This window comes from Platalea leucorodia (assembly GCF_965183815.1).
Source record: "Platalea leucorodia genome assembly, chromosome: 4".
NCBI classification, from domain to species: Eukaryota; Metazoa; Chordata; class Aves; order Pelecaniformes; family Threskiornithidae; genus Platalea; species Platalea leucorodia.
The window spans coordinates 119,855,324-119,878,552 of record NC_138826.1 but is presented as its reverse complement, the minus strand read 5'-3'; the positions used below and the strand labels follow the sequence as shown (position 1 = coordinate 119,878,552).

Sequence of the window (23,229 nt, the reverse complement as noted above, 5' to 3'; positions counted from 1 at the left end):
AAATTGCTTTCCAAGCCAACTACTCTAAAATGAGAACGCTTACTCTTTGGGAAGATGCATGACTTTATTTATACAGGTACACACACAGATACACACTCACTCCTACTTATTTGTGTGACTTCAGCTACTTCTTTTATCTCTGTTATGCTACGATGTTTTCAAAATTTGTCATGATAAGATTCGAAGCTATTCCCATTATTCAGCTCTTAGTGTTACTTAAGTCAGAGCAGAAAGATCTGAAATTTGCCTTTGTTATTGTTGTCTTCCCTGTGAAGACTGTTATGTGAAAACATCCAGCATTAAGTTTAACATCAACCATTTTTTTTTCAACTTTAAGAAATTCAATAATCTGAATAAGCTTTCAGAAAGCATATTTTGACCCTTCCTTACTTACTATATATCTGCGGTTGCCTAATTCTTCTGTAATATGCATATGTGACAGCATGTCCAATAATACATTAAAATGCCATTTTATGGTGACATCTAAGAATGACTCCATATATTATGCAACACTCTATCCCTGTACATACACTGACAGCAAAATCAAATATTTAGCAACACCAAATGCTGTTCCCTATTTCTCATAACAGATCTCATAGCCTGAATGCAACAGAAATTACAAGATTGTGTTAATATTTTATGTTTCATGCTATTTTAATTACATTTTAACACATAAAACGTAAGTCAGGCAGAGAAAAGCTGCAGTGATTTTTTATTACTGCTACTACTACTGGGTCAGTGAGAACTGAATCAATGGAAACTTCCATGTTGGCAATTAGCAATCAAGACAGCCACGCACCAGAGGCAAGCTGCAAGGTAACTTTACTTGTTCCTGCTTTTTTTCAGTAAGGTTGCACCGTAATAAAGCAGAGGCACAAGAGTGATTTAGATGTGCTGTAGCTACAATAAGGGGACCTGCAGAAGAGACAAGTAAATATAGCCTCTCAGTCTAATCAAATGGGGTTGGGTAGTCAGATCTGTAACAGAACAACTGTAACATCAATCCTATTTTCCCTCTCCTATGTGAGAAGGAAAAGCAACAGACGGCTACTGGATTAATTTGGAGTCTTGTATCACCTCCTGGTGATTGTTCTGGTTAAATAAAAAATCCTAAAGCTTTGATAGAGAGTAAGCAAAGTGTGCTATAACACAAGGTAGAGCTGATAGGGTTAAAACCTCTGGAAGGGACAGGACCAATACTCTGCAGAGCTGAGGCTGAGTCCTAATAAGTGAAAATAGTTTAAGATAAGTGACCAGTGCCTTGAGATACCTGGATCTTTTTTTGCCCAAAACAACTACCATTCCCGCAAGTAAATAACTGCATCAGTTCAAGACCCAACAGACACTGCTCACAGTAGGCATGGAGAATGATCACAGCAGCACTGGCTAATATCTTCTAAGATCCAGAAATGGCTGCTCAGACCTGACCAGTCAAAAAGTAAAGCTGCTGGTGCCTACACTGAGTCTTCACAATAAAACAAGGTGCATGTTAAGCAGACTTCTATAAGAGCACTAAAAATCCTCCATATGTACGTTTGCAGTAACAAAGGAGAACACAAGTGTAATATCTACATTACCAAAAAGCCTCATATCAGAGCTAGTACAGTGGCACGAAGCACAGAAGACTAGCCCTCTTCTCAAAAATGCCAGGTTTTCTGCTGGTGAAAACCCTCAAAGTATTTCATTTCTGCACCAATAAATAAGAATCTAAAATTAACAGCTGCAGCTAATCAAAATCACAATAAGAGAAGAGTGGGTATTGAGGGCTGCACAACTTCTCTATGTAATAGGATATTCTCCTAGAAGAAAAGAACTCCGTACTATTTAAAAGTGCTTTATGCTTTCATAAACTTAAAAGAAGAAAAAATAGCCTTAATTTATTGCAGCCTCCACATCCTTTAGAATAAGATCGTAAGTCAGGAAACTTCAACTACCTTTCTTTCAATGCCTATAAACTTCTTGGTGCTAGGAACTGACTTTGATGTTTAATCCCATTAACGAAAAATAGGACAAACACCTATTTAGGTCAGTTTCTTCCAATTCAGTTGGCATTCTGTAAAACATTTCTACTTCTTCATCACTAAAGAAATGCTGTATTATGTATGCAATTCATTTAGAGTTAAGCATCTAAGCCTAGCATTTGTGAGGATTTTCCTATTACACATAGAAAAGACCCCTTCTCCCCTCAAAATACTACCCTGCCAGAGAGAAAAAAAGAAGAGAAACTTTCATAATGTGACTCTTCTTGCCAAACAGACCAATCCAGTTGTGCTGGAGTAGCCAAAGCAATAGCTTCCTCCTCTTCTTTATCAGGGTCCTGGGTCTCAAAAAGCCTGAATGGCTGCTACCAGCAACTTTATTCTCGAATGCACTCTGAAATACTGTTCTTCCACTTCTGTTTTGTGGATCCCCGCACCCTTGCTTTTGGAAAGTCCATTTTGCGTGGTTTCAATGCACCAGATCACTAATTTATATCGTAGTTAGTTTCTGTTTGTTTAAATGGAGAAGCCTCAGCAGGCCTGGTGGCTTTTCCTCCACCGTGTGGTCTGGTGGCTATCTTCTTAACATGTTTTCTAAATGAGCCCTCCATTGCTGAAGAGGTTTCGTAAGAAACAGAACTGCAGCTATCTCTGGGCCAAGTGCCCGTGTCTCTGAAGTTGACGAAATAAAGTTCCAGTTATTTACATCTTTAAAAGCAATATATAGAGCAACAGCTGTGGATCCCATCCCAGAATGGAGGAAGCAGCATTTGCATAACATACAAAGAAACACTTGTGCAGCAGCGGAGCAGGCACCAGACTATCACACTGCATTGCAAGAAAGATCAAGTAAGTAGAGAACAGTTTCATGTGAAATAAAATATATGAGTTCTTAAATTAAAAAGTGGCCCCATAAACTCAGTGCACTGGGAACGGTGAAAACCCGAAGATTTTATCATCCTGCTGGTAATAGCAACATTTTGTCAAATACTTGATAAAGTTAAGAGCTCAAGACAAATTACAGTGCCCAGGCAAGCAATATGAAATGTGATAGGGGATAACGGAACTGCTTCCTCTGCAAATCGACCCTTTGTGAGTATTCACAAAAACAAAGGGAGAAGTCTTTTACAGCAAGCTTTTGCAGAGCAACTGAAATTCAAACAGAAATAAATACCATGGTTAAGAATCAGTGACTTTTCACTTACAAGATCTGAATCAAGAAAAAGCGTCTGCTGGGTTTTGGGTAAAATGTCATTTTGATGAAACTAAAACTCCAGCTGTGTGTTTGGGGTGGGAGGGTGGCACAAGTGATTTTTAAACTCTTACCTTTTCTGATTCATAAGCAGCTCTCTATGGAGATCTTGATGATTCCGGGACGACTTCACAGGATTAATTAATTTCTGAGGTCTAATTAATTCAGGATTGTCATCATCTATGTAGTCTGGTTCAGCCATAATCTTTCTTGGAATGGGATATGGATCTTTAGGTTCAGTGTCCTTATTCACAGTATCTGTAAAACCGGGGAAAAAATGCAGTAAATGTACACTGAAAGGTCTTTTAAAGATGTATTAAAACATAATGGCATCATATTACATTGGTAACAGTTATACTTTTCCCAGATTAATTTTGTCTGTAGTAAGTAAAGGCTCCCAGAGCAAACATCAGTAGCATCTTTTTAAATCGTCGGCAGTTTTACAACAATGTCATCTCCCACAGCCTTCATCCATTGACTTGGAGACGCAGATTCCCCCCATTTTAAGAACTAGACAAATAATTCAGGTTAAGCACATGAAGAGCCCTATTGATTTTAATAAGCCTACTCAGATGAAGCATTTTTAGATCAGCAATACTGAGACCCTAAAGACATTTTAAATACTGACTATATTAAATACCACAAATATGTACCAAAACCATACAGAGTCTCATTTTCTGCCATCAGTATCATGCCAGCTATGGGGAAAACACCTTCTCTGGATAAGCCCTGAACTGTACTGTACCGAGCAGAAGGTTCCATGTGGAAATTGCCAGATCTGCAATTGTTGGGATGGGGGACAGATTTTTGAGTGGAAAGGTAGATGAGAAAAAGTTGGGTGAGGTCGTTTCTTAAAGGCCATATTTCACCCAGTGAAAACTCACAGAAATTGACTGATCTGAAGGCAATGAAGTCTTGATGATTTGTATCAGCTGGAAATGTGTCATTTTCCTATCCTGCTATAGAAAACGTATCTATACACCAAATCACAACACTTTTAATCAACAGCTGACAAGTAAACCACAGTTTTCAAATAATGTATACGTGACCATTCATACCCCGTTCCATTAAAAACCCTCAGTCACAAAAAGTTCAGCATCCGAAACAAAATGCGTTCAGAGCAATTCTGCCTCCGTTCGCTGTCGTGGAAACCTGCACGCAGAATCTGGCACACTGCAATTATCAGTCTGATGAAACACTGGCCCCTCAAACAGACCCCAAAAAAATAATCTCACAGCATGTGGGTTTACAGAGATGAATCAATGGGACATGAAAGAAAAGGCGAGAGACCTCCATTAGCCTGACTGGCAGAACAGCTGAATGCCACACGCTGTATGGTACAGGGCTATGAGACAAATCAGAGAATCACTGCGATTTGCTGCGCGTTTTCCAGTAAAAGCTGAATATGTGCTTTAATTTAGACCCCACTGTTACCAGCCCCTCCCTCCCTCACTCATTCTATGGGCTGTAAAACCTGTCTAAATTCAGTCTCAGTTTAATCCCTGAACTATTTTGTTTCATCAGGAATCTCATATCGTTGCTCAGAGGGTCTGATTCAAAATCCACTTGATACAGTGGAAAGATTTCCACTAATACTTGAGTGCATTAACACTGAACAGTACCACCATCACCCTGCATGGGCTGCATGTGCACTTAGAGATGAAGAAGCAAAACGACAGGACTAAGTTTTCCACTGATGCAGGGAAGCCACTCTGGCTTTGAATGTGTCCAATGGATCCAGCATAGCCCTTTCAGCTTCTTTCAATGGACGATGTGAATCATGTTTTATTGGTGCTACATCTCACACACCAATTTTCTACAGAGCAAATCCGACGAGAAACAGCTTACCAGTGTGAGCCGCTCTCACGGTGGCCCCTGCATTAGTTTTTCAAGACAAGTTTATATAGAGCATTTTTGAACTCCACAGGGGTGCTAGTTCTCACAGGGACCTTGAAACTAATATAAAAATTGCCCACAGTTCACAACTATGTAAGTATATTGCTGTACATGACATAAACCTCTTATTGATATTGATCATGCAATAAAAATAATTCTCCCATCACCCCTTCAGAGCCCTTTTTGCTTCAATGAAGCAAGCAGCTATCGCCACACGTGCGAAATATACAGGATCACTGGAAAATTGAGGTCAGAAGAAACTTGGGAAGATTTCTAATCCAACCTTCTGCTGAGAGCAGGAACAGCTATGAGATCAGACCAGGTTGCTCAGGACTTTACCCAGTAAGGTCCTGAAGTTCTCCGGGGTTGCACAGCCTCTGTGGGCAACTCTGCTCGCCTGTCTTCATGGTGAAGTTTTTCCTTACACCCATATGAACCTCTTGTTTCAGCTCATGCCCACTGCCTCTCACTCTCTGGCCACGCACCACGGTGAAGAGCCCGGCTCCGTCTCCTCGGTAAGTTCTTCCCAGGCACAGGGGGCTGCTGTCGGGTCCTCCCAACCCCACCTCTGCTCCGGGCTGAGCCAGCCCAGGTCCCTCAGCCTCTGCCACAGCACCTGCGCCCCAGCCCCCAGCCCGCCTCGGGGGCCCTTCGCCGAACCCTTATCTCAAATCCCTTGCTGTTCCATGACATATAAAAAAACCCCAAACCCCCAAAAACCCAAACCACAGCACACCTCTCAATCTATACCATGTAGCACCATGTCGTTAATAAAAAGTGCGTGGAAGTCTGTTCTCTTTACCATAAATATCGAATGAACTAGCTACATTTTTTTTCTCTTTTTTTAACTAAGGACACAATTCATAGTTCCTCAGTGTTCACGTCAGGCTTATCACAACTCAAACAACTTAAATGTTACATATCCAGCCTCCACCCAAAATAAACCTGCTCTGTAAATACTTGTTTTTCTTCACTCCTCTATCAGTTCTGTTGCACCGATGGGGCTGCAAATCTTCTAGAAGGCATTTATCATCAACAGCTCTCCGTTCAAGTAAATCCAAACCCAACCTGCTGCTTCTTCAAGACAAATCTTCTGTTTGCTTAGGCGAAGACGAAAACCGCAGAATTACCCTACAACTGTCTGTCATAAACAATGTACTCTTTTTCTAACACGAACCCCTGAAAAAGAATTTGATTCAATCATTTCTCAGGAAGTTTGATGTAATATTTTGCAGCATGTAGATTTGCTTTTGGCAAGCCCTTAAAATGAAGTCTATTTATTCTTTTTTCTTCTGTCCCATCTCTATTTTTAAAATCATGTATTCAACTGAGAGGTCAGGAATCGTGGTTTCCTAATGTAACATGAACTCTACCAGCAGCAAACTTGAATGAATAAAACTCCCTTGGGAACTGAAGACACTTTCCATGTGTGATTAAGCTGTAAATGATTTCAGCTAGGATTTCCAAACGGAGCCAGCAAACAGGGCACCCAGTTCCCACTCAGTGAATCCTCGCACACCCTTTGCAAACCTCAGTCTGGCTGGAGACCACAACCCAGTCCTGCGGAGTCACTGTGTAATACTATACACAAACAATACAATTAAGATAGTGGGATTTCTACCCACACCCTTCCAAAGCAAACATTTACAAAAGCACAGGCGAGTTTCACATAAAAAGGAAACGAAGGCACGAAGGATTCACCATGCAATGGCAGACAGGAACAGAGCTGGCAGTGTGTCCCCGGAGTTTCATTCTGAGCTCACACCAGTAAACCAGTCAAGCTCGATGACAGCATCCCTTAAAAGTCCTTAAAAAAAGTTTAATCAATGTTCAAGCAATAACAATAAAAAAATATTAATTCCACGAGTCTCTAGTGCTCATCACTGCAAAAGTCACAACCCATAAAGCTGCTTTCAGATCATCACTAGGTGCAACAGTGGGACATGAATAATCCAAATCATCAGCAACTCAGCAGCAATATGCTGCCTTAAGAGCATCCAAGAGGCTCCTTTTAACCATCTACTGTTATGCGATCAATTGAGAATGCAGAACCCATTTCTGTGTTTCCCTGTTACCTTGCTCCAAAAGAAATGAAAGGGATTTGGATTCAGGGGATGTTTTAGCTGAGCTTGGCTCAAGTTTAATATGCCCACTAATTTGGCGGGTGCTTCCCCAGTGCATTTGCTGAACTAGCTGTTGCTGCACAAGCAGCACAAAAGCATTTATCTACCCTATCTTGTCCTGCCCGAGTAACTCTCTCAGACTTTGTCTGTGACTTCTTACGTACATGTGGATTTTCATCCAGAGAGGATAAATTGGAGATCCTGCATGGAAGAGGAATTTGAATTTCTCAAACAGAACTGCAAAGCAATTTCAGTGTCCCACTAGACAAAGAAATTGTCTCTGTATAAAAATAACTTCAAGTATCCTTCCAAACAGAAGTTTAATGTTTTCAGATACAAAGATGCTCTTAGAGCAATCAAGAAGTACCATACTGGTACCTCAGTCTCGGAGAGCCAAGACCAAGCGGTCACATACCTGCAATTCTCTCATTTATTTTCCTTGGAGCGCAAGTAAATTCAGGGAGAACAGAAGAGACCCTTCAAACTGATCATACCGATACAAGCTGATACAACTGAACCGGGGTGTGCCAGAAGCATGCAAGTTATATTTGGGGGAACACGTCCAACAGACACGTTTGCTTCCAGTGTTATTTATTTTTTATTCTATCTATAGAGGGGTTTTTTTCAGCAAAAGTCCCTTAATGGTAGTAATAACACTGGAAACGCACGTGCAAAGAGAGCTACAGCCAGCCACTAGTGTTTTTAACAGATTCAGAGCAGATCTTAACAACATCAGGTTAAGGATTCAGCAGCTGCCAGAGCTTTTGCTACAACAGGGCTCCCGTGGCTTCCCCAAGAGAAGGAAGTTCATGCCAAATAAACCCTTATGTTTATATGTCATTCAGAGAATTGCATTTATTTTCTGTCTGGTATTCCTCATACCAGAAATCACCCTCTACATATGGAATCTGAATACAAAAATTCCTGTGAGACACCATATACTTATATTATTTACATATATATGGCATTTTCACCTTTCAAATGATTCCCACAATTATTTCCAGCTGTGAAAGGGGTAGAGTTGAAGCCCCTTAAAAAGCAGATAAATAAATGTCTAAAAATACTGATGAACATCAAAATAATAGACTAGTCCAGGATCCAAAAGTTACATTAAGGCTAAATTCACATGATTTCCTTTTGGCCTTAATAAATTCTTGAATTAATATCTTCCACAGAAGCATTAGCTCGAACACTGAATACCTCCCGAAGTAAGATTTTATTCTCGAAAAAGCCTCAACATCTGTTCTGAGCTGTACTGTAAACCATCAAACGCTATTTTTTAAGACTTACATTTTTAGCTCTTTAAACTACCGCGTAGACTTGTGGTTTGTTACAAGTAACCCAAAGGCATTTTTTGAGAAGAAATATGGTTTTACTCTCCCCCTTCCGATTTTGAGAGCAGGCGGAACAAAAATTCTTCAGCGTGTCTCTGCTCAGACGTTACACAACCAGCACTGCCTCGCATCGGCCAGCTCGGATAGAAAGCTGAGGAGCCACCTAAACGCAGGGCGTGCTTTCCAGGCACCACCTCAGCACTGTTTGCGCGTGAAAGCTCACCACCGCTATCGTTTTTATCTATATGCTCTCAGTGCAGTAAGAGGCACTTGACTAAAGAGATTTACTTGATTAATCCTTGATTATAGATATCATTAATAACTTCCCCACAGTTCACCCTTCAATTCAAAGAGTTCCTGAAAACAGAATACAAAATACTCTTCCCAGCCAAGATGCTCAAGCCAGCCACGGTCCAAGGAGTTTGGCTCTTATTCACACCATCTTTCATGGCTGAAAGGGATGATGGGGTTTGGATCATGGCAAAACACAGCCAGACTGCCTGCGGAGGGAGAGGGAAGGACCGCACAGGTCCTGGTGGCTGCAATTTCTCACAGCCCCTCATGCAAAAGGCTGCCACTTCCCAGCTACAGGAGTTTTGCTTCTAGATCAGAAGAGGAGAGTGTCTTCACCTGCCTCAAAATCAAACACGTTTAGGGCAGCATGTACCTACTGTGCCATAGGGATCGCTCATCAAATATCATCCTGTTACCAGATTACTCACTACATTACTATTCTTCAAAGTGAATACCATCAGACTTTTAAACCCTTTGGCTGACCTCTGGCTTTTGTTTATGGCTCCAGCCTTGATTTACTGATCTGAGGGGCAGGTTATTTCATCCCTGTGTGCCCCAGCTCACACACATACAAGAGAAGAGCATCCTAGAAACCACCATGAACTTCTGCAAGGCCAGTCTCGCTGCTTCTTGTCATGCACTTCTTCAGATCCCAGCAGACAAAATGAAGTAGCAAGACTGAAAAATTTCTGTCCATACTATGCCAGAACAGTTTAACCCACAGCACCTTCCTGACACTGGGTATCATCAGTTAACGGCTTCATTAGTTGCATGGCTGCCAAAAGACTGATAGACCACAGGGACTTCTCTCAGGAACAAGGGTGCCACTCACCTGACCAGGGCAGCCCAAAGCAATCTCAGCGCTGTCAAGGATATGGAAAGAAGCGGGGCTCACTGGCAACTGAAGCTGTTCCATTGTCACTTTAGAGGATATTAAAATGAACTAAACCACTCAAAATCTCAAGGAAATCCAGTTAATGCTCCTTTTCTTGCCTTAAGTACTGCTGAGAGCGTAATGTCAACAAAGCACAGATAAAACATCCACTAGATGAGAAACCAGAAGAAAGAGGGTCATTTTAAAGATGTTTGCATTGGCACTGACACCTAAAGGGAGACAGAGCGCAAGATTTGGGGCAGTGGTCCACACTGTTACGATTCTCCCAAATGCAAAGAGCTGCTTATGGCTCTCATTCAATCTAAACACCACCAGGCAGTCTCTGTTGCTGTGCTTTGAAGTTCAGTCGAGTCTTGGGTGCTAAGGGAAGAGCCGAGACCCCCTCAGAGGCTGAGGGCTAAAGAGCAATGCTGGTAACGACAGAAGAGCAGGTCCCTCTTGGTCGCTAGTCTACTTGGAAAAGAGATGCAGAAAGACAAAAACGGCTTTAAGAACAGTCTCACCTTCCACTAAAATCACCAGGACCAATGAACAGGAATTTGTATTAATCCAAGAGAATTCTCCCTTGGGCTGCAAGATCTGTGATGAAGTTCTCTGCCACTGACTTTGAAACCAGCTGAAAGTACCAGCTCTATATAGTTGCATTTCTTCTCTTGCTCAGTTAAAATGCTGAGGAGGTATCAATGCAGCTGTGTAATTAGAGGTGGAAGAAGAGAGAAAGTGCCTCTCCCCTCCTACTGCAACAGGAGGTCTCCACAAAAGGCGGGCTGTTAAGAGCACTGGGAGGGAAGAAGGAGATGGAGACCTTTGATCACCACCGCAGGCAGAGACTAGATCCCCTTTTTGGCAGACACAAGCAAAACTTGTACATAGATTTTCCCTGCAACAAACTACTTAACATCTAAAATTTAATACAGGCAGTGGAAAAGACAGAAAGACACACAATGAAGACCAGCACACTGTGAACAGTGCCCGTCTTCCCTAAATCCTGGTCTACGCTCAACCCACAGTAACACCATGCTTCCAATCTGAGACTAACGGCAAATAAAGCAGACCATGCATCTTACATCATTTCTCTTCCCCAAAAGTCCTGCATGCTTATTACGGACTTTATATTCTCCATACTTACTTTGCTTAGGTCCTTGTGATTACCGAAATCCCTAGAAAGGGTTGGGGATGGGGAAAGCCATTCTGATGGCAAGGAGAAGACCCAGTGTTTTGGACACCTCTCATCAAAAAGGCCCTTAGTAATTAATTACATTGCTTTCTTCCTGCAGAACAAAAGCATGTTGTGCACACACCCCCTCCCCTCCATCTCCTCTAATGTTATTCATTTGGAAGGAATAAATCATGACAAGCAAAGGCATGCAACTGAATATATATCTGGCTTTCACCAATACACTACACAGGTAATTATTACACCGCAGTAAACACGACTTTCAGGAGAAGATCATTTCAACTGTGCCTCCTAGGAAATGCACTCCACAGCACAGCTTGCAGTTAGGTTAATCCCAAAAGGTAACTAGCAATTTATTTACACATGGGTCAACAGTTGTCTGTATGTGATTCTGAAATGATGCATTTTTTAGAGGCGTTAAGATTAGAAAAGCAAGTAAGATCAGTTTATACTCCCTGCAGCTCCAGTGCACCATCAGTGTTCTAGATCAGCCAGTTTGGACCACTAAATTAAACATCAGAGCCGGTTTGGTTGAATCAAATTTAACTACATTAAAATAAGGGATTTCATATGAAAACCCGAGCCTTGATGCAAAATCAGAAGTCCAAAGAGTCAGAGGACAGTTTCTTCAGGGCTTCACTGTTGCAAATGTTAAGAACTATCAAACAGTGTCACCCAGTGGTAAAGGACTTCCTGCAGACAGGAACGGAGTAGGAAAAGGGGGGGAGAAGGGGGAAGACTGACCCAAATCCGTGTTTATATACAAAACCGCTAAACTTAAGAGCAAACAAACTAAATCCCACACCATTTTAGAAGAAAGTCTTACTTCTAAGTCATTCTGTTTCTGAAAACATCAGCATTAGAGGACAGTGATTCTTCAAATATAGAAGGTTTAACACTAAAGAAAGAGGTGTATTTCTGAGGGATGGAGAAATCCAGACCAGGCAGCAGCCTCTTATTAATTGGGAGAGTGGAAATATTTCAAGCATCTGACTTGAGATTCTTAAAAGGAAACTGGTGAATCTTGAACGCTCTTAAACTCTAGTTCAAGACTTCATCAAGATTCTTCCAGGGAAGAGAGAAACACGTCGATGGTGGTTGTTTCTGCACTTGTTCTGTATTTTGGTCACTAAGATGTGGCAAGTGAGGTGAGAAAGTAACGTGTGTCCCAGTGAGGCCAAGCAAGATCCAGGAACAAAAGAGTGTAGGTCATGCTCCCTGAACAGCAATACTCTTCTGGATGCTATGATGCTGACTATGACGATGGAGGATCCTGGTAAATATTCAACTGGGCAGAAGTCTATGCCAGATACAAGACAAAAAGGGTAAAATGACCTTTGATATATATGATAAAATTTTGGAGCAAGGTAAGAGGCAGGTTACTTGGCACCCACGTAAACGTGATTGGCACAGCAAACACAGTTTTCTTATTTATAAAGAAATAGGATGTTAAGAAGCAAATGGAAGAGCAACATCGACGAACTGGAGAACATGCCTTATATTGAGGCAGTTACAAGAGCTCTGCTCATTTGATTTTTAAAAAGCGGAGATTAAGACCACCCTTATTGTCCTATAAACAACGAGCCTGACAACGGTTTGAGAAATTTCAATGACTGGAGATCGGGGCTAGAAAACAAATTCCTAAAATAAGGCACACACTTTTAAAGCGAGGGGAATAAAATGCTAGATTTACTAAAAGATTTGTGGTAGGAAATCAGAAACAGTTCAATTGCATGGGAAGACCAAATTACAGGATCATCATTATCCGCTCTAATTTTACAAATTTATAAATCTACAAATGCAATTAATAAGTGTTTGCAAGGAGGTCTGAAGATGAAAATCTCTGCATTAATCAGGTGATTATGCATTCAGTAGTTATAGCAGCAAAAATGAGACCAAGTGAGCAAAGTATTTCACACGCTGCCTAAGTTACACCAGTGCTGTAAATCCCAGAGTCTTGCCACAATCGGAGCATAGCGGGGCTGGGGAACCTCCAGATTTTGCTCCGTGCCATGTGCCGTTCCTTCGGGCACACCGGCATCCTGCCTGGAGCTACCGCACAGCACGATCTGCTGCGCCGCCGCACCTCCCCTCCCCTCTGGGTGTTTCTGAATGACAACTTAAAAGGAATTCTGCCACCCATAAAAGCAGCCCATTTTCAACAAATTTAAAAACACTGACATAATGAAAAACACACAGTCCACTGCAGCTTGCCAGCTTCCTAAATATATTCATAGGTAGTTATGTAAAAGTTAAGTACTTCTTCAGACTGGGCAGATATGTATCAATTACCTGCCAACTCAACAACTCAAATTCCCTTCATTTTCTATGAAGAAACCCCCTTCCTAGGAAGGAAAAAAAAAAAAACAAACCCAAACAAAAAAACAACAAAGAAATCTGCACTAGTAAAGATTGCTTTTTTCTTCTCTCTTTGGTGGCAAATGGCTCAGAGCAAGCATTCAGCCTCTATTTTGATTTCTTAACACAAGGAGTATCTTTTCGTAGAAACAGAGAAAAGGAAACAAAAAGAGATCATTTTCTTAAACATATTGCTACTCCAAGCTAACAAACTGCCAGCTTACTCACAGGAAAGAAATAAAACCTTCACCTCAAGAGTTAGTCTTGGCTCAGGCAACTACATCCACATTCCAGCCTGCACTGTGTCCACAAACAGCCAGCCTTCCTTGCCCAGACCTGTTTTATCCACTCTCAGCTGGCAGAGATGTATTTTAGGTATGTGGCTCCTCACTGCCACTCAGTCAAAAAGGACACTGCTACAAAGGCAAGGAAGAAAGACGTGAAGGAAAAGGCAAAAATAAGGAGGCCAGTAAAACCGATGACCTGATCTTCCAAAAGTGAGGTGGAGAAAGAAATTAAAGAAAAGGCTGTTCCACACACTACTCGTGACCTTAACCAAAGGCACGATGCCCTAATGGATTTAAAAGGAATGAGTGGGTGTAAGAACATATGTCAGCCAGAACAAGCCTCCTGGAAATGTATGCTACAGGAGGCAGGGCATGTATCGTATGAGCTTAGGACGGCCAAGCCTGATATACACAAAGCTATTAAACTGCAACAGTGGTCAACAGGAGCCCTGCAAAGAACACGGCATGCCACACCGCATTTAGTGGAACATCATCTTCTCACTGTTCGATGGAAGAAATGTGAGTTCTGAAAAAACAAGAATTTGTAGAAAACAAAAATTGAAAAAAATGTTGACACCAGGTCACATCTGTCAAAGCTGGTGACTTTTTACATGCTCTTTATGAGCAGCTACAATCAGCAGCTTCTACTGCAACCTTATAAACCGGGAAGCTCTGACACTGGGGAAGGGCTGCGTATCAGTCAGTACGCTGCACGTAGGAGGGTGACAGAGCCTGCCTCACTTCTCAGAAGGAAGGGCATTGTTTTCTAAAGAAACATGCCTCCATCTGAACAGTATATTGAAGTGTCGCTCATGCAACTGAGTTGCTTTGGCCTTTTAGCCTCCCTGGAATGAAGAACCCAGACTGTCAACAGCTAAAACAAAAGCAGTCACGCAAGCTTAGCGTGTACACAGGGGAGATTTTAGCTTATACTCTGGCAGAACAAATTAAGTCATGTATGGTGACACGGGACTGTTTCTAGGATGTTTTCTATGTCATCTCCTTTTGTGGTTTTCTTAGAAAGGCTTGAAGAGGTTCAGGAAGGGAGAAACAGACAACCACTCCCTAATCCCTCCAGAAAGGAACTGCTCAACAAATTCCAAGTAGTTAACGAAGAAAAATAAGAAACTAGAGAGATGACCCCAGTCTCTCCACAAAGGGATTGTTTGTTGAGCTTGTGAGCTGGTGGCAGGAAAGGAATTTCCTACAATTGTCACCTTTCTGCTTGACAGACCACCTGGAGGAAAGTCTCAGACTGTCCTTCCTCAGCAGCACCCATGAAGGGGGCCAGCCGCGCCACCAGAGTTAGTAGGACCATAGCAGCTCTGCTCCTCACATCCTTCTCCGTGCCTTCAGAGAGGACAGCTCACTTGCCTTCTGTGTGACAGAAGTGGAATTGAGCTGGACTTAAACTGGAAATGGAAGAACTCTGAAGCACGTAAGTTGAACAAGCAAAAAAAAAAAAACAAACCTCAGTAGTCCTAAGAGGCACTACAGGGATCTCCATCAAACTGTTAAAGCAAGCCACCTGCATCCCAAAAAGTCACACACTACTTCACAATGGTCTCTTAAAGGAAAATAAAATGTGCATATTTTTGTCTTTTCATGCCCAAAAAGAAGAAAAACCTTAAAGAAGCCAAAAACCAAAGGGCTGCAAAACAAGATTCACATAGAGCCAAGAAAGGGGCTGAAAGTCTTTGTCGTTAGATGCCTGCAGCTGAGGAACAAAAGCAGTATTAGGTCACAGCTTGGCTCTTGCTAGTCAAGGTTCAAGAAAGCAGCGTACAAAGCTTCCAGAGAAGAGAATGCCATTTGTCATTCGCATATAGACAACCAGACGGCCATGTCTCTGAAAGACAGTGCTGTCAGCCTGAAAAGGTTTGAAAAAAGCCTTCTCGCAAGCCTTGGAGCCCTCTTATTAACACCATTTCACAGGTGACTCAGCTTACTTTACAACAGGCAGGCTGAAAAGCTGTCCCCTAGCTCCAGTTTTAACAACAGGAGCTTAATTAATACGATGAATACCTATTGATAGGCAATCATAACTGCCAATTGCCAGCTGCACCTCTTCACACCTGAAGCCAGCCCTGTCCTTTGTTCCTCTGCTAAACAGGCAACTCGGGGCATCTCTTAGCACCTGCTGGGCCGGTAACCAAAGAGGGAAACTTTCAGGCCAACAAACTGTATACACTGGCAATAAACTGCATGTTAAGGACGCCTTAAAAATGTCACCATGTGGTGGCCCCAGCAGGATGTCATCTTACTGTCTCAGATGTTTGTAGAAGGAAGGAAGAAATGGCAAGAGGTGTTTCTGCAGTCCTCTTCCTGCTCTCCTTCAATAGCTAAATGGGCTATTTTAAAAAAACAAACATCAAAATTGTAATTAAAATTCCAATAAGCCTATATGACCCCTATGTTTTTCTAAAAAGCACACCTCTGTTTTGCAATCAGAAGACACTCCAACAAATGGTCACGGGCGAATACTTGGCACTCGAGTGAACACATCACACTGTGTCACATCCCAGCGAGCACTGCCTTTCGTGTTTCCTATCACTAAATTAATTACTAGTTTTCTCCATGACTGCATAACCTACAAAGATGTTACGGACTTATTAGAAGGAGAGGAACTGTCTTTGTGATTAAGGGTGAACGGGGAATTGGTGTTTGTGTAGGTATCTCATGCATTCCTGATTCCTCCGGTTATGCCTCACTACAGGAAAGGTGGTCTGCAAATGTGAACACTATTTCTAAAAAATAAAAGGAGGTGGAAGCCCCTTTCCTGTACTGTAAGTTCTTGACCTGTTACTGTTCCCATGAATCTGAGCAAAACAAACCAACCTTCCACACCACTTTCAAACCTTTTAACCCGAGTTGCTCCAGTTCCTACATCCGTCACAGCTTGTCCATCGTCTTACAACACAATCACTTTCTCAACCCGCTTGTTTAACAAGTAGTAGAGAACTCCAGATTGTCAAAGCAGAAAATTAACATCTGCTTCTTTTTTTTTAATTAGACAATCATGTTTTGCCACAATTCACTGAGGAATTATGTTTTAACACTGCAAAAAAATTACTGAACAAGGAGAATTCATCAAAATATAAAGTGGGACCTGTTCGTTACAATGGGCTTGGTCACAACAGAGGCTCGCTCGCTCGCTCGCTCAGCAGGAATGCTGCCCCGTAATTACAGCGAGGAACCGAGTCGCGACAGAAGAGAGAGGCTCTATTCTCAGCTCTACCAAAAATTGGATTTGTGATGCTGAGCAAGTCGCTGAGGCCTAAATTAATCTGGAGCAGGCTGTGGCTGTCAGCACAAGACAACATGTCGGATACCAAATGCTGATAGAGCAAAACACGCTTTTTTGGACGAGCAGATCAGTCAGAAACATCATAAATTATGACAACGCTATGCTTTGTTCTATTATAGGCAGCGTTTTGTCGAAAGTTTTGGAGCCATTTCATGTTAAGCACTCTTTTTTATGATGGAACAAATGCTTGTTTTAGAATCAAGAGGCAAAATACAAATAGGTAATTTGCTGAATAAAGTTTAGAAAATGAAATTGATGATGTTTAAAACAAGCTAAAAAGTTATGGATTAACAGATACACAGAAGAAAATTTAGAAAAGATGTTAGAGTTAATAACACACAGGCGGTGAATTTCTTGGTGCTGCAAAAGAAACGCCAGGGATTTACGATTCCTATGCCTGAAGGACCAATGCCATTTTCACCCCAAGCCTATTTTTATGAATTTCTTCCTTCCCAAGTTATTAGCAAAGTCCCTAGTGTTTTCTTTTTTGTTATTTGTCTATGGATTTATCATCTCAACAACAAAAAAAGACACATTAAACACATGCTTTCGTAAGCTGCGCTAGTAAATATGTTCTCAGAAACGACTCCAAGGCGAAGATCCGCATTGAAAAGCCGGAATGAGAGCTGGGAGCCTGAGGGCTTTCCTATCCCACTGGTGAATACAGCACGTTCTTCTCAAGCATGTTAGTAAGAAGACAGAGACCCATTTATCAAAATCTGTCCTCTTTAAAACAGCATGTACTCCTCACCAGTCTCAGTGCTCAGCAAGGTGTAAATACAGCATCGTCAGCCACTACATCAGTGTGAGTTTACCATATACGTTAGTGTTCAAGATTACAGCAAATGTTTGCTACGGTTAAGTCCTGTTTCATCAAGAGACTGTTAATAGTCATCCTTTAATGTGAATGTTAACAAGCCAGCCTTAGCTTTTTTCATATCATCGAGATATATGATGTTATAAACACAGGATTCCTACCCACCACGCTGAACCCATCAGCCTGCTTGCACAGAGGATTTTGTCCCACCTGCTTTAGCACTGATCCCAATAAAGCCATCGGAAAAGCTGCACAGAAACACAACAAAGGCACCTTTTTTTACTGCCAGACAGCAACAGGGTCCATTTCCAGTTTAGAAATGCATTTGGTTATGAAAGCGAACAAGCTATCAAAAGTCATGCCGGAGCCTTCCCCTGCACAGATTTGTCATTAATATTTCCTGTTCTCTCACCTACACCTTTCCAGCACAGCTGAGAGCAGCAACATCCCAGGTACCAAAGGCACCAAACTACAACTGTAAATATTTGAGCATGGCAAACATGGTTTGAACATGGTGGTAGCTCAGCCAGATGTGTGTCTTAAGGATCTTTCCAGCAGACAACAGCTTGCTCCAGCCAGTCCCAAATCAGCCGTATTTGAGGAACTATTGCAGCGATCAGCTCATACTGCACTCGCGTGAGTGAACAGGCCCTGCAAGGAAACAAAACCCCCAGAAGAGGCAGACGCTGTCAGCTGGGATCGTGTAACTTCTGCCCGTGCAATGTACTAGGGAAAATAAGCACAGGGGTCTATCTGTATCAGTATCCAGCAAAGTTATTCCAGACTGGGAAGAGCTGTACCAGCATAAACACAACTAGTGCGGAGATCGTACCACTTCAACCCTACAGACAAAGCGGTACAATTTGTAGGAAAAGGTTAGAATCCCAGTAACAATTAAGATCAGACTAAAAAGTGCAAGTGGAGAAGTGAAATATCTCTATTAAGGACATTGTCAGAAAAAAAATCCCAGCTCCTCATTGTTCACGATACATGCAGGCAATGAGGAAGGAGTTACAAAAGGCTGAAATTCCAAGATTTCAATCATCATTACTCGAGTTTCATTAGAGCTTATTTTATACATTTATTTTACAAACAGCAATTAGAACCAAAAGGAGAGCAACTTCACTGTCCACACACACTTGAGAAAGTCATTATGCTCCACAAGCTTACAGTCTATGTGCAGAGGGCTGAAGCATTACCCCCATTTCATATCCTAAACCTTCCTGGAAGCCAGTGGGCTTTGGGGCTTACAAAACAGGATAACTTTTGGAAATTTTACTTTTGACTGCCCTCAGTCAATGTTGCGTCCCTCCAGAGAGGCACGACCCTCAGGTCGTCCTTCACACAAAGGCAACATCCTGCTCACGTTTTAGTTAACTCTCTGGTTTAGATTTTCCAGCGAAAAAAGATGTTGGCTGCCACCTTCATCCCTAAACCTCAGCTTGCCAGCACTACTAACCTGTTTGCTGCAAAGTCGGGCTGCATGAGCTGCAACATTACGTGTCTTTGAACAGGGTGACAGTCACCTCCATGAGAGTCCACCAATATAGCATCATCTTGTACATAAGCTAAGCTAACAACTCCACCGTTTCAGGTTAAACACCTTCTTTCAAGAGCCATTTCCCTCTCACAAACACACCTAATTAAACATACATCTCGAGGCCTGGTGGAACAAACAGTAAGTCTTTGTGGCTGTACAGGAGTGCAGATTTTGATTCAGGAAGTATATGTCTGCAAATTAATTTTGATCCGCATCCTACTGTGCTCAGTGTTTTCCTATGGCTTCTATTCAACATAAACATTTACTACCATTGGCAACCTGTGCTTCCAGGAAAACAATGTTTAGTTAAATTCACGCAGTGATTAAAAAATAACAATAAGACCATTAAAAGTTTGAAGTCAATGGATGAACTTTGCAAGACAGCAGTAGTTGGTTTACTAAAGCGTGTGCCAGCAAATGTGCCTGTCCGCCATCAGAAGTACCAGCCTCCCTAGTAGGGAGATTAACAAATTTTTTAGTTGTTTCCAGTAGAGTCAAAATGGGAAAGTTTGTAGAGGCTAGAGCACCAGCTCTTTTTGGGGAAAAGAGATTTATGCACAATTTCAGAGTTCTCTAATCTCCCCTGGAGGGTATTTGCAATGCGAGAGGGTGCTGACATGCATTTTAGAGAAAACCTCTGAAGGTGTCTTTTAAATATCCGTTCCCCAAAAACTCCGCTAGGACAGCTGCATTACTTCAACAAGTGACTTAAGAGGCAGGAGGAGACAGTATGTTAAATGAGTAAGGCAGACATGGAAGGCCAAGGCAACAAGAATTTCATTTGAATTCTCACGTCTCGTTCTCCCCTTCTTTACATCAGATAAATCAATGCAGTTCAGCCGTAGACACCTTCTATTAATCTTACCCAAGACCCCAGCTAAAAACTGAAGACATCAACCACTTGTCTCTGTCTCGCTTAAGACCTTTTATATATCCCACTCTAACCCTTGTTTATACCTTTATGATTATTATCTAATTATAAACAATGGCTTGATTAAAACATACATATTTATAGAAGCATTCATGTCACCTACCTTTAGGCCTTTAACTGCTGGAGCTAAAATAGGAAAGCAAGCTCCTTATAGCATTAGCACGGTTATCCAGAGGGCAAATCAAAGCAGCTATGCTGAACACTTAATGTCAAATATCATCGCTCTCAAGCAGCTCCCAGAGACACTTGCCTTCCTCCACTGGGTTTATGTGAAGTTCAGGGAGCCTAAACTCCTAAACTGCTTTTTAATAGCAGTAGGAAAGGTCCCTTCAAAAATCAAAATAGTTAGAAATTCCAGCCCAAATTCCATCAACAGTAATACTGAACAAATCAAACCTGCCACTGCTTTCTACAATATCTCCAGTATCCCAGCTACCTCCAGCTTCGCATACTGCATAATGTAAAACCATGGAAATACTCAGTTTAATCATTTCCTGTATTATTCACCACACTGTGTGTAATACCTTGTGGATTAATTATCTAGATAACAAAATGACTGTAAGTGCCATTAATGTCGTCGGTCTGAAGTAGTCATCTAAAGAACTAGAGCAACATGCTCCTGAGATCTACAGTGTGGGGGAAGCTGAACTGAAGAAGAACCCATCCTACCTGCTACATACGGGTGGAAAAAAACCCCTTCTTCCCCGTGCAGGAAGGTGACTAAACCATTATGCAACTGTGGAAAGTCCCAATGATTGGGAAAACTGAAGAGAGGAAAGGGCTTTCACACCTGGAAGCCAAATTGTTCAAAAGAATGGAGAGAAGGGTCACCAAGTCTAACACATCTGAGTCTTCTTCATCTGAAATCCAATGAGGAGCCAGAACTTCTTATCAATTACTACATGAACTTACTATGTAGTAAATGCTGTACGATGAAAACTATTTTTTAGTCCTGTATGTAGAATCCCAAAGAGTAGTGCAACACCATCAATGGCTGAACTCACTGAGGAGACCAGTGGATCCCCAGTACTGACTGCTCAGAGGATGCACACCCTCTCCCTTCTTCCCAAGCACCCAAACCTGGCCAGAAACACTCAGCTCCTGGCATGGAAGTGGCTAGCTAAACACTGGGAGCACGGCATGGGTGGAAAAAAAACATAGTCACTGAGTGGGACGATCCACTTCATCTAACAGTGACATCTAAAAGACACGTACCCTGGCTAAGCTGGTCCTTTGAGCTGGTCTAAGCCAATCTAGACTTTTTCTGTAGAGAAGAAAAGAGCACATCTGGGAAATGACCTGTTAGAGCAGGTCCAGAGAAGGGCCATGAAAATGGTCAGAGGCTGGAACACCTCTCCCATGAAGACAGGCTGAGAGAGTTGGGGTTGCTCAGCCTGGAGAAGAGCAGGCTCCAGGGACACCTTACTGCAGCCTTTCAGTACTTAAAGGGGGCTTATAAGAAAGATGGAGAAAGACCTTTTACCAGGGCCTGTAGTGACAGGACAAGGGGCAATGATTTTAAACTGAAAGAGGGTAAGTTTAGATTGGATATGAGGAAGAAATTTTTTATGATGAGGGTGTTGAAACACTGGCACAGGTTGCCCAGAGAAGTTGTGGATGCCCCATCATTGGAAGTGTTCAAGGTCAGGTTGGACAGGGCTTTGAGCAAGCTGATCTAGTGAAAGATGTCCCTGCCTGCTGCAGGGGGGTTGGACCAGATGATCTTTAAAGGTCCCTTCCAACCCAAACCCTTCTGTGGTTCTATGACTCATCACAGTTATATTAGGATGGGATAAATGTATTTTTGAAGGTGCTTGTACTGATTGACAAAAGCAGTCCAACAATGAGAGATACCGCACCCAAGGTGACAGAGCCCTCCTGGACCCAGGACACCTGCACGAGTGAAGGAAGCCCTCCAGCAGTTACTGCTCTCCCTAACCACAGATGTGGCCACCTACCACCACCAGGCTCAGCTTGCACAGATGGAAATGTCTCATTTCTGTGCGTCCCGATTAAGCAAGAGGCATGGATTTCTGTTTGGAGGCAATATAAATTGCACCACTGGAAATACCAATGGAAATATTTCTGTTATTTCCAGGCCACCAAACACAAGTAGCACTTAACTAGTTTACTACTCTGGTTTCCAATTTGAGAAATGCCTTTAATGGAAGTGCTTTCTTGAACACGTACCAAATGCCACTGAACATAAATGTGCCTAAACTGTGTCTCTGAGAGAGGTCTGTTTTTAAATTAACTTTGAGCATGTTCCAACCTAAAAAGGGAGGGGGGGAAGGGAAGGGACAAAAATAAAAAGAGGAAAAGAGGAAGAAGGTCTCTTTTGTGGCATTTTTCTTTCTGCGAACACAGGAGGAAATAGGTGTTGGTACGAGCAGAAAGGAAGACAGATTTACATCTCCCAGTTTCAAAACAAAGTGCTATCAGCAAAAATATTAGATTATTGATGCAGAGAGAGAGGAAGTTGCAAAGCTGCTTAACATTTCAAGAAGCTGTGAGGCTTTTCACTCAGTGCTGTAGCTGGGGAAAATAAAAATATTCTTTGAGTAGGATTTAGTAACTCAATAACAAAAGTCAAACAGATTAAATGTTGCATCTGTTGTTATAATTAAATTAACAAAGTACTGGTAGAACCATGCATGTTTTCCCCTTGTGTACCATACCCTGGGCAAAGATGTGCTGTAGCTGTATATATTTCCTGTGTTATAAATTAAAACACAAGCCAAATTCATCCTTCCTGCAATGCTATTAAAAATCAAGGAAAATTACTCCAGGGATAAATCTGGCCCAGAGATGTTTTTCAACAAAGATGAGTTTCAGAATAAATTCTACGAAAATAGGTCTGTGAGGAAATACTTGAAACATTTTCAGTGGTGTTCCCAGAGCACTTGTTTAAAAATATATTGGAACAGATAGTCCCCAGTATTAAATAGGTGGAAAATTTGAAGACAGTGTTTTAGAATACTCTGTTTCCAGGTGATCAATCTGATATTCTTACAGTCTGGATTTGGGAGGGAGTGGTGG

At 41.9% G+C, this 23,229-nt stretch overlaps 1 protein-coding gene across 3 annotated transcripts in view; it reads right to left on the bottom strand.

Moving 5' to 3' along the window:
* FAM107B (family with sequence similarity 107 member B) overlaps positions 1–23,229 on the bottom strand; it is a 62,744-nt gene that overhangs the window by 6,022 nt on the left and 33,493 nt on the right. For all 3 annotated transcript variants that reach the window (XM_082309440.1, XM_082309441.1, XM_082309442.1), the window contains one exon: positions 3,306–3,489. In XM_082309440.1, the coding sequence (XP_082165566.1) occupies positions 3,306–3,433 (128 nt within the window). In that variant the 5' untranslated portion in view covers positions 3,434–3,489. The remainder of the gene's footprint in view (positions 1–3,305; positions 3,490–23,229) is intronic.